Source organism: Juglans regia, chromosome 5 (assembly GCF_001411555.2).
Source record: "Juglans regia cultivar Chandler chromosome 5, Walnut 2.0, whole genome shotgun sequence".
In the NCBI taxonomy this organism is placed as follows: Eukaryota; Viridiplantae; Streptophyta; class Magnoliopsida; order Fagales; family Juglandaceae; genus Juglans; species Juglans regia.
This window is the reverse complement of record NC_049905.1, coordinates 19,493,254-19,505,697: the sequence shown is the minus strand read 5'-3', so window position 1 is coordinate 19,505,697 and position 12,444 is coordinate 19,493,254. Positions and strand designations below refer to the sequence as shown.

The window sequence follows — 12,444 nt, the reverse complement described above, 5'->3', positions numbered from 1 at the left end:
ATAATCTGATATGTATTGAGATGATATTTGAAGTATCAAAATAAGCCTTCAAAAGCTTCTTGGCATTAGATAGGATTTGTTGGCCTATCGCTCTCAAGCCTGATTATAATTAAATTATCTAAATAAATAAATAAACGGTTGAGAGGCGACGTTAAATTCTATTTTATTTATTTATAGGCGACGTTAAATAAATGAGAAATGATACTTGCAGTCGCTTTGAAAAAAGTGAATAAATAAAGGACCCACCTGAAAAGAAATTAATTTTTTAATAGTGGACCCCACTCTTTTTCAAAGCGACTGCACGGCATTTGCGCATTCCACGACTGTATGTAGCATTACTCTTCCTTTTTTCATTTTAAATTCTATTTTTTTAATTATAGAAATATCATTGATATTAGTGTGTTGGGATCTTTTCTTCGGAAACTCAGAATTTGGAGCTAAGGATTGTGACGTAATTTTAGCTAAAATGTCCCTTAAAACTTCCACCTTAGATTAAACATTGGTATATAAATTTGATTATGAGCTACAGTAATTCAATAAATGTGTTAACTTACAGTAATTAAGTTTAAGGAATTTTATATTATTTCTCATTCTTTTGTGAATTTATTATGTGTATATTTTAATATTTTGTATTTAAAAATGAAGTTAATTTAGGTTGATAGATGGATTTTATGTATTTTAATATATAGATGGTTGGAAATTATGAAAATAAAAATAAAATATATTTAAAAAATAAATATTGCATTAACTAAGTAGATTAAAAAAATAATATTATTTTATACTTTTAGAAAATGAGATGACTAATCCAATAATTCAAAGTTTCGAGAAAAAGCCAAATTAGCCCTTGCTTTGTTTGTGCAGAGATGAGGGTCCAATAATGGCTATTAAATAACTGCTGCCTGCTGGGGTCATTGACTTGACCTGGTGCAATCCGGTGGCGTTGAATCAATGCAATAGGCTGTTTCCTCCACATATAGTACTCATTGCCAAATATTGCTTGCAACCACATTTTACTCTCTGCTGGCTCTTTGCAATCTCACATTTCTTCTTTTGCATTTTCTCCTTTCAAAGAACAAAACATGGCCGAATTAGTGGGAGGAACACTTCTCTCTGCCTTCCTTCAAGTATTATTTGATAGGATGGCATCCCGCGAGTTTGTTGATTTCCTAAGGGGACGAAAACCCAATAAAAAACTCTTGTTCGAGTTGAACAATGTATTGCTGTCTGTGAGAGCGGTGCTCGAAGATGCCGAGGACAAACAAGTTACGAATTCTAGTATGAAAAAGTGGCTTGATGAGCTGAAGGATGCTGTCTATGATGCAGAGGACGTCTTGGATAAGATTGCTACAAAAGCCTTACAATCCAAATTAGATGCTGAATTTGGAACCAATATTGCAAGTAAGGTACGAAACTTCATCCATACTCCTCTTTTTTCTAAGAAGATAGAAGAAAGGATAAAAGGGGTACTTGGAAGATTAGAAAATCTAGCAGGTCAACAGACTCTCATGGGTCTAGTACAAGCTAGTACCGTCAGAAGGAAACCATCTGATAGATTGCCCACTACTTCTTTGGTAGAAGATTCAAAAATTTGTGGTAGAAATGATGACAAGGATGAAATAATTAATAAGTTACTGCATGATGATGCTAGTGACAATGAGATAGGTGTGGTTGCCATAGTTGGCATGGGGGGAATGGGCAAGACCACCCTTGCTCAGCTTTTATACAATGACAAAAAGGCCCAAAAGCATTTTGACCTTGTAGCATGGGTTTGTGTTTCAGAGGAATTTGATATGTTTAAAATAACGAAAACAATTCTGGAAGCAGTAACTTCTTCGACCAGTGATATTAAAGATCTAAATCGGCTTCAACTTCAACTAAAGGAGAAATTGATGGGAAAGAAATTCCTAATCATTTTGGATGATGTTTGGAATACGAAGTACACTGATTGGGAGATGTTAAGCAACCCCTTTAAATTTGGGGCACAAGGAAGTAGGATCATCGTAACAACGCGCGATCATGGTGTTGCATCAGCCATGCGTGCTTTTGAAATCCATCATCTAAAGGAGTTACAAGAGGAGGATTGTTGGAAACTATTTGCAAGACATGCATTTCATGATGCTAACAGCTCCAATATGAATTCAGAGTTTGAAGAGTTAGGTCGACAAATTGTTGAAAAATGTAAAGGTCTACCTTTAGCAATAAAAACAATTGGGGCCCTCTTGCGATCCAAAGTTGATGTTAGTGACTGGAATGAGGTTTTGAATAGTGAGATATGGAGTTTGTCAAATGAAATTCTTCCTGCTCTAAGATTAAGCTATAAACACCTTCCCTCATATATAAAATGGTGTTTTGCTTACTGTTCAATATTTCCAAAAGACCATCCCTTCCAGAAAGATGAATTAGTTTTATTATGGATGGCCGAAGGTTTTCTCCACGAAATTGAAAACAAAACAATGGAAGCAGTTGGTAATTATTACTTTGACACTCTTGTATCAAGATCATTATTTCAGAAGTCGAATGAAGATGAACTATGTTTTGTGATGCATGATCTCATCAATGACTTGGCAAAATCTGTGTCTGGTGAATTTACATTTAGGTTGGAGGTTGATAGTCGTTCTCAATTAAATGTTAACAAGACTCGGCATGTGTCTTATGCTAGAAATTCTAATGAGAAATTTAAGAAGTTCGAGGCTCTTCAAGAAGCTACGCAATTGCGTACATTTTTGGGATTACAATCGTCAGTATATTGTTTATCCACAAATAAAAAGTTGTTGCGTGATTTATTGCCAATGTTAAGTTGTTTGCGGGTGCTCAACCTATCTAACTACGAAAGTATGACCGAGTTGCCTGAATCAATTGGAAAAATTACACAGTTACGTCATTTGGACATTTCTTATTCGTCACTTAAAAGGTTGCCTGATTCATTATGCAAGCTGTACAATTTGCAAACATTGAAGTTATCTCATTGTGGATATCTAGAAACATTGCCAAGAGACATGCAAAAACTCGTTAATTTACGCCATCTTGATTTGACTGAAACTCCCTGCATAATGGAGATGCCGATACATATGGGCAAACTAAAATGTCTCCGGACATTAACCAAGTTTGTCATTAGCAAACGCACTGGGTGTAGTAGCATTAGAGAATTGGGAGAGCTTGCAAATCTTCGAGGAGCACTTTCTATCTTGGATCTTGAAAATGTTGAATCTTTCAAAGTTGTAGAAGGTGCATGCTTGAGAAATAAAATGGACCTTAAAGAGTTGGCATTAAACTGGAAAGAAGGTTCAAATACTGAGATTTCAAAAAGTCAAAGAGATGTACTGAACGGTCTGCAACCACATAGAAACCTGAAAAGTCTCACTATAAATTACTACATGGGTGAAGGTTTTCCAAATTGGGTAGGGGATCATTCCTTCTCTAATGTAACGTCTATTAATTTGGAAAACTGTAAATATTGTTGCAGCTTACCAGCACTTGGGCAGCTACTCTCTTTACAAAACCTCTCTATTGTTGGTTTTGATGGAATTGTAGCAGTAGGTGAAGAGTTTTACGGAAGTACTGGTTCTTCTTCTATTAAGCCGTTTGGGGCATTGAAAGTTTTAAAATTTGAGCAGATGTTGAATTGGGAGAAATGGCTTTCATTTGGTGCTGAAAATGAAGGAGGAGCTTTCCATCATCTCGAGGAGCTTTATATTCGGAAATGCACAAAGCTAACGGGAGATTTGCCCATTCACCTTCCTTCTTTGGGTATCCTTGAGATTACAGATTGTCCGAAGATGTTGGCTTCACTCCCAAGGGAACTGCCAATTGATGTTACGAAGGAGCTCACAATTGGAGGATTTGATGCGGATATGGGTGACTTTTTCTCGCATATGTCTCTTCCAGCGGGCGGTCTACCCTCTACATTAAAAACTCTTGAAATAAACAATTGCAAGAAGTTAGGGCTCCCAATAAACTTGGACTATTCATGCCTTGAAGTTTTGAAATTGTTCGATTGTGATTCTCTCCGGTCCATTCCAATGGATTTATTCCCAAATGTTAAGGATCTGAAAATTTGGAGGTGTAGGGTTCTAGAATCTCTTACAGTTGCAGAACGAGATCAACATGATTTAGTGGCCTTGTCGTCTCTAACTATCCAAGAGTGTTCTAATTTTGTGTCGTTTCCGATAGGAGGATTGCACGCCACCAACCTTGGACGCTTACAGATCATTATTTGTGAGAGTTTGAGATCACTACCTGAGAAGATGCACAGGCTCCTTCCATCTCTTACTCGATTTGATATACAAGGGTGTACAAATATTGAGACGTTTCCAGAAGGGGGCTTGCCTTCCAGTCTGAATGAACTTGGTATTTTCCGTTGTGAAAAACTCGTTGAGAGTCGGATGGGGTGGAGTTTGCAAAATCTTGCCTCTCTTAGAGTATTAAGAATTGAAGGTGGATCGAAATTAGATGTGGTGTCTTTTCCGGAGAAGGGGTTGCTTCCCACAAATCTGACCACTCTTGGGATTTTTGAATTCCCAAATTTGACGTCGTTCGACAAGAATGAGTTTGAGAACCTCACCTCACTTGAAGAATTGGTAATCGAGAAATTTCCAAAGTTGGAGTACTGCATGTTAGAAGAGGGGGTTCAACACCTCACTTCCCTTTCTCATCTATTTATCAAAGATTGTCCTTTATTAAAGAAGAGAAGGTGGTGGGAAAGAAGAAAAGGAAAAGAATGGCGCAAGCTTGCTCACATCCGCATCAAAATAGTTGACGAGGATTTGATTGACTGAGCCAACCAAAAGTCTATGATCAAAACATGGGTACGTGAGGTATTTACTCTTTGATAGATGTTATACCATTTTGATCTCGTTTAGCTTAATTTGCTTGGACCCAGTTTTTTATGAATCACACACTACATAAAGAGCATTAGTAAAGATCAGTTGACACTCTTCTTTTGTCTCTTTGGATGTCAGTTTAGCTGGTGTTGATTTCGGAATCGGAGGCAAAACCGTTATGTTGATTGGAAGTATGTTAGTGAGTATCAAATCTGTTATTTAATTTTGAATAGAAAAAACATTTTGTTGTGACTACCTTGCTCTGTTTTGTTTTTCATGGTTGGTCTCCATGTGACACTTTTTTTTTTCACTTTAATTTGCAGACACGTAATATGGTCAATGTGGGCAGGAGTAACTTGACATTGAAATCACGAACAATGACTGTTCATCTGCACTGAAGTTTTGCCTTGTCGAATTGTAACATGTCGAAAGCTGAGATATTAGCAGATAACGAGTTTCAGTAGACGACCAGACGTGAAAGTAGTTGGAGTTGAATAGAAGTTGTGTCGTTTTACTAAGTGGAACTTGAACTTTCTGTGACCATGTTGTTTTGGAATGCTAGAGAACTTTCCGTTTGGCTTTTAGGGAATTTTTTCTTTTTCTTATTTTTCTTTTCGTTTAAGCTCCAATGCTTTTAACATTTTTCCGATTTCTAATGAAACATTATAATCTTGATTGTAACGGTTTGGGGATATTTTTCTGCTTTGTTTGGTTTCCCTTATGATTCTTTTAACATCTGGAAGGAAAAATATGAACTATGGTGGTCTTATTTTACAGATTTCATCACTAGTTTAATCAGGTGTTAGGACTACATTAATGCTCTGTAAGAGCTACACTTCTTACTTAAGCCTAGATTCCAGGTTCAAGATCACATACTGAAACTCTAAATGCTCTGTTTCTGCCGAAGTTTGCATGCAGCTCTATCTATCTGTTCATCATTTTCATCTGTAGTTATGTTCATGAGTCATAAGTCAGGCAATATCAGAATCAATTGAAAGATGTATTTTGTGTCTGCTCTAATTTTAGCAAGTCTATAATATTTAGATCACTTAATGACAGTGGATATGTCCCATTTCTTTGCCAAAAAGGAATAATAAAAATGTAATACAAGAAGTTGATATGGCTTCATGTGATCTATCAGATCTACTTTACAATAAAAATAACTTTACAATCTGCTTGGATTTAAGTCGTTTGCTTGTTCAAATTGCATTTTGCATATAAATAAGTTTTAGGGAGTTTGGATTTCCTCCAAGAATCCACTTGATTTACAAATTCAATTATTGTGATTTCAATCCCCCTCATGTTCTGCTCTAAATTGTAATGTTTAAAGTGATAAGAGAAATATGAAGTGAATTCTACCATAACAAAGGAAGAGGAAAATTCGAAAGGCAAAAAGACACCCTATCCTTCTTGAAAATCAAGACTGGGAGAGGAAAATTTTATAAAGAACATCAATCTATCAATGGATGGAAATTTCAGAAAAAACAAAAATTATGTGGACAATCCTTCCTTTATACAAGAAAATATGGAAAAATACTTCCTATATTCATAGCAACTGTACGCTATCCACACACACTGTCCTTTGAATATGTGGCGGCAAGGAGAGCTGCTCCAATGCCTGGCTAAATACAGAATGATGACAGGCTAAATACAAGCATTTATTTTAAATACATCTTTGATAAAAAAAACTAGTTTCAGAGAAGATCAAATGACAACTACAGAAAACTAGTTTTTTGTGATTCACAAGGGAATGGAAAAGGATATTGGTGATGAAGTGTGCTGAAGCCAAGAAAGATCATGTATCATCACCCATGGCTTTGTTTTTTCCCCTTCATTTTTCTTATTCATTGAAATAATCTGTAGAAAATAAGAGAAGAGAGAGAAAAAGGAAAGGAAAGTTGTTTCTATCATCACCCTTGGAGAAAATATGAGAAGAGAGAGACAAAGGAAAGGAAAGTTGTTTCTATCATCGCCCTTGGAGAAAATAAGAGAAGAGAGAGACAAAGGAAAGCTGTTTTCAGAAGGGGTAGGAGTGAGCACATACATGAGTAGCAGATCATGTGCAGAATTAAAATATGTCAAGAATCAAGGCATCTATATTCATGCAAGATAACCACCGTATGTCTCGCATGCTTGTGCAACAGTTTCCATTATGCTAAATCTGTCTTCAGCTCCTCGGATTCGAGGATTTGTTTCAACTTGCAGGCTTTACGGCATTCAATTAAATCACTGTCATCTGTGATTAAAGGCAACAGAAATAAAAAAGCCCAGACAAGTTTCCTTCTACTATGGAACTTCACCAAAGTAGGGCCCTTTGGGCTTACCCGTAGGAAGTAAACCTGCAAGAATCATATAATAACTAATCCAAGGAAACTCCTAGTGAGGAATCAAACACAGGATCTTTGAGTCTACAACTCATCCCAAACCTGCCAATGACCACTAGACTGCACCCTGACAAGCGCAAGAATGCCCGGACATGTTAATCCTTTTGAAACCGACAAAGAAACAAAACATCAGCAATCATTGTAATTAATAATATCAATCAATTCAGAACAGCATTGAGCAAACTATAAAATTTTTCACATACACAAACAAAAGAAGCAGAGTCTAAGCTCAATACCCATATAGTGTAGCTCAGGTAGGTCAACATTTTATTTCCTATCATCCAAAATTTTTAATAGTCCTTTCATATATTTGAGGAAGCTGAATATGCATGTTTACAAGTCAATTGGGAACATGATTAAAACAAAGAAAAACATACGAAGGATCTATGTGTGGACAACATAGATGCATGTACCATAGCGTGTTTTGTGCATGTGTGTTTTGGGTGGGTTGGGGGGGGGGGGGGTGTGGCTTGGGGGGGGGAGGGTTTGAGAGAGACAGAGCACCTAAAAATTAATGGCACTGATAATCTGGAAGGAACAGTTCCAAATATATCCGACTCTTGTGACATTCTTAGAAGCACTCTCCTCACAACCTCACCAAGATACATTCCTGATATCATTTTCTCGAAACCCTGCATCCAAAAAGATTAGGTTTGAGTTAATCCCAAAACAGTAAGCAACAGAAAGGGTAAGCAATCGAACCTTACCTGGTCATTTGGACTAGAGCTATGGGAATCTAAGTCGGTGTCATAAGAAGTTCTCGGCAAATGAGATGACCAGAAATTTCCCCATTCCATATTGATGACTTGATCTCAGAAAGATGTCAGGCTAAATACAGAAAATTATCATTACGATCTAAAACTGCTGACAACTACTACGAAATGCAAGTGATGAAAACCTGCAAGAATGATGTACAAAGTAAGGGAATGGAAAAGGATCATATCATCACCCATGGCTTTGCATTTTTCTTTCTTTTTTCTAGCTATCATCACCCTTGGCTAGGTTCTTTTTTTTTTTACAAGACAAGAATAAAAACTATTTCCAATATCTAGGCATCTCTATCAAATCAGTGATTTCCTTCTTCAACAGATGACTTGAGCTAGGCAAAGCCCAGACAAGTTTCTTTTTACCATGTGGAACTTCACCAAAGAAGGGCACTTTGGGTTTACCCCTGGGGAGTAAACCTGCAAGAATGATGCGCAAAGTAATCCAAGGAAACTCCTCGTGAGGAATCAAACACATGAGGATCTTTGAGTCCACAACTCATCCCAACCTTGCCTTTGAACACTAGGCTGCACGCTACAGACAAGTAAGTGCAAGAATGCCCAGACATGTAATTACCATAAGGTTCAAAGCATCAGCAATCGCGGAAATGAATAACATCAATCCATTCAGAACAGCATTGAGCAAACTATACATTTTTTTACATGTACAGACGAAAGAAGCACAATCTAACTAGCTCAATATGAAACTCAAAATGCTCTGTTTCTACCGAAGTTTAAACAATCTCAACTCATCTCTTCTCATCGCATTTAATCTAACAATATTGAAACTGACAAAAAAACAAAAGAAGCACAAGCTTTTTAATTCTTTTTAATTCTCATTTTTCTCACTAATCCAAAGGCAATGTCCATGAAATTAGTACCACTGCTTTTTCCTTGGCATTTCTTTCCCCACCAAACCCACTACTTTGATTCCTTTCTCTGAAGTACTGAAAAATAATTACAGTCATAAAGAGACAATGATTTTCAAAACATAAATAAAAGGTATTTTGCAAAATAACAATATTGTTATAGTCTTATTTTATTAAAAGGGGAATGTTTAGTCTACTTAAAAATTTTATATAATAAATTTTATAAATTGATGTCAATTTATGTAATCCGTCGTATATATTTTACAATAAAAATATATTTACAATCTAAAAAATCATATTAAACTTTGTCAATAGAAATTTTTTTATATAAGACTTCTATACAAGAACTCCCACTTCATAAGAAGACTCTTAGGTTACAAATTCTGTAGAAAATAGTGGCGGTTTTGCAAAAATCACTGCGTGTGGTTCTCATGCGCCACCCATTCCGACATATTTTCTCGCCACACGTGCCGAATCATCGGAATCGCCACCACCAAATCTTTTATATCTGACTTTTGTGACTAAAAAAAGAAAAGCTTATGGCCTTCACAGTCGTCAGAAATCCTTTTTCGTTCTTGTTTTCTTTATTGTATAGTTAAAAAAAAAAAAAAATCGTCTCTTGGATGGTTTGTCCATAAAGGTTGAGTCCTCACTTTTTATGAAGTGTGAGATTGAGTCTCTGTTTAGGCAGAATGCTTTCTCTTGGATGTTTGTCTTCAGAAAGTATTAATAGTAGTGAAGTCTAGACCAGTCCAAGAGTGTACTGATAGAGTTTCAAATGGTTGATATAGGGATAACTCCGCATGTATCCTATAAGTTTCTCTTGATTATTGAATGATGATATTTCCTTTAAAAAAAAAAAATTATCCAAATTAGCTGAAGGATAATTGATCGACTCAACTAGGCAAAAGTCAGTCAAAACATGGGTTAAGTATTGAAAAATTCTATTCAACAACCAACACCACATATCTATTTTTATTTTTGTTCATCATCAGGTGTGTGATGTAAAACTGTTTAGTAGAATAATTCCTAGGTATTTACTCTTTTCAACCATGTGTGTGTGTGTGAAAGATGATGTTAGGGTGCACTCCAAATATGTCTACTAGTACATTTTGATTTTGTTAATGTAAAAAACAATGTACACTCACAAATTCACTAGTTATAACTTTTAAAATATATAAAGTCAAATAAAATGCACTAGTGGATATATTTCAGAATTTCGAATGTATCCAAGCATTTTCCATACATGAAAAGCAAAATGTAATAATATATTTCACAATTTTTTTTATTAACACCGGGTGTCCAGGGGAATGTTCTGACTATTCCACAATTATTAATTATTTCTTTTTCTTATTTTTCTTTTCATTTCTCTTTTGAATTGTTTTTTGTCTGTATTGTTGTTAAGGTTGTGTTTAGATAGTGAGGTAATCTCAAGTGATCGTGAATGATAATAAAAAAGTAATAATAAAATATTATATAGTAGTAAAAAATAAATGAAAAATAATGATAAAATAATAAATAATAGTCACTATCCAAACAGAGCTTAATCTTGGAAGACTATCATTTTCCTAAGACATTATTCGTGATATTTTTGTCTGCACAACTTTCTTTTTTTTTTTTTTTTTCAGTCCTCCAGATTCTTTTATTTTCATTAATCATGAGATATAACATGGACCAAATTCGCCCTTGGTTTGTTTGTGCAGAGATGAGGTGAGATACACAACAGGCAACAACTTCAGCCTTTGTAAAAGTCAAAATCCGAAAGCTCTCCCCGGAACTTCTAAGCAAATGATATGCATTGATAAAACTAAGATAACATAGAGTCAAGACAAAAAAAATGGTATGTACGTTACATATATAGAGTCGAGACAAAATAAATGTTACAAACTTGGAGGTTTTTTCACGCTATGAAACTTATAAGTAAGGTCTGGCTTGGTTACCAAGATGAGAGTCTCCTCTCATATAATTATTACAACTTTTTTCAAATTTACATATATAATATAATAAACAATTCAACTTTTTCAAATTTTAAAATAAAAATTTTATTAAAAAATTATATTCTAATAATATTTTATGAGTTAGTCTACACTCATATCTCGGCGTCGTCCATGAAATTAGAACCACTGCCTTCCTTGGGCATTTCATTTATAAGTACTGTACCATATATGTGGCTATGTGAAAAAGGAGTCCTTCTCTCTCTGAGTGTAAGGTTTTCTCTCTAAGTTTCTTTGTAAACCTAGAGACTGGTCCTCCTAGACTTTTGTCTGTGTAGGATAGAAAATGGATAGTGATTTGTCAAAGTTATGCGAGGGTCTGAAGCTGGCGGAAGAAGAACAACAGGAGGTGGTGGTTAGCAGTGAAGAAGTGATCATATCAGAGGAAAAGAGTAAACACTGTTTCATGATGATGGTGATTACAGATAAGGAAGTAAATAGAGGTGCTCTTAAAAACACTATGGCACGAGTGTGGCAAATAGAAGGTAAGGCTGTCTTCAAAGAAGTAGGGAGAAATAAGTTCCTGGTGGAGTTGAAAGGAAAAGCTGATAAAAAGAGAATCATGTAGGGACGCCCTTGGTCTTTTGACAAAAATCTAATTTGCCTGCAGGATTGTGAAGGCCACGAGTCTTGGAAGGAAATGCAATTCCAGTATGAACCTTTTTGGGTGCAATGTCATGACCTTCCTTTTGCTGGGATGAATGCTAACACTGGCTTTAATCTGGGCAAGTCAATGGGGGAGGTTCTCATGGTGGATACGGACAGTAGTGGGGTATGCTGGGGTAGCTTCCTAAGGTTAAGGGTAATGATAGATCTCACAAAGCCTTTGGCGAGAGGGAGATTTTTAACTCTCGAGAACTCAAAGCACTGGATTCCTTTCAAGTACGAAAGGTTACCAAACTTTTGTTATCATTGTGGGAAGATCAAGCATGTCACTGGAATGTGCAACAAACTTGATAGAGGAAAAGCTAGTTTGGAAGGCTTCAACCAACAGTACGGTGCATGGCTAAGAACCAGTCCAAAAACCTCATTTTCTGAGGTTTCTCAATCCAGAAGGGAAACAAGTTAGGGCAGGGTCGAGGGTCATGACCAGAGAAAGGGAGATGGAGAGGTACAGCAGGAAAAAGTTGTACCAGATGGAAGAGAGGAGAGTGTAATGGCGGGAACTGAGGAGGAACAAGAGGTGGGAAACCAGGGTGGTAGGTATGGCGCTCAGAGTAAAGCTGACATATCCTGCAAAGAGGAAGGAGTAAGTGTAACAGTGGAAGCTTCATTGGGAAAGGAAGTAACCGTGATAGAAAAAGGGGACCAGAGACCTAGTTCTAAGATAAAGACTATTGAGAAGTCAAGGGTGGACCACGTGTAGTCCCCTGAAGAGGGAGATCCTTCTGCTCAGGTCACTAATGTAATTTCCCAAAGGGTCAAAGCTCAGACAGGCAAGTGGAAGAGGAAAGCACGTGCAAGGTTAGTCAGCAATGAATTACAGAACAATGCGTGTGACATGGAGCTGGATAAGCCTAGTAAAGCAAGGAAAAGAAAGGGTCAAACAGACAATGGAAGGTTGGCTGGCAAAAGAAGTAAACAGATGCATGTTGAGGAAGGGGAAGAGTGTG

The 12,444-nt window shown here is 36.4% G+C and overlaps 1 protein-coding gene across 1 annotated transcript; it reads left to right on the top strand.

The window, feature by feature from the left end:
- The first annotated feature begins 1,655 nt into the window (after nucleotides 1–1,655).
- Nucleotides 1,656–4,775, top strand: LOC109007330 (putative disease resistance protein At3g14460). Its single transcript, XM_035690083.1, has one exon. It carries the CDS (start codon nucleotides 1,683–1,685, stop codon nucleotides 4,773–4,775), a length of 3,093 nt encoding a protein of 1,030 aa, XP_035545976.1. The 5' UTR covers nucleotides 1,656–1,682.
- Nucleotides 4,776–12,444: the final 7,669 nt, after the last annotated feature.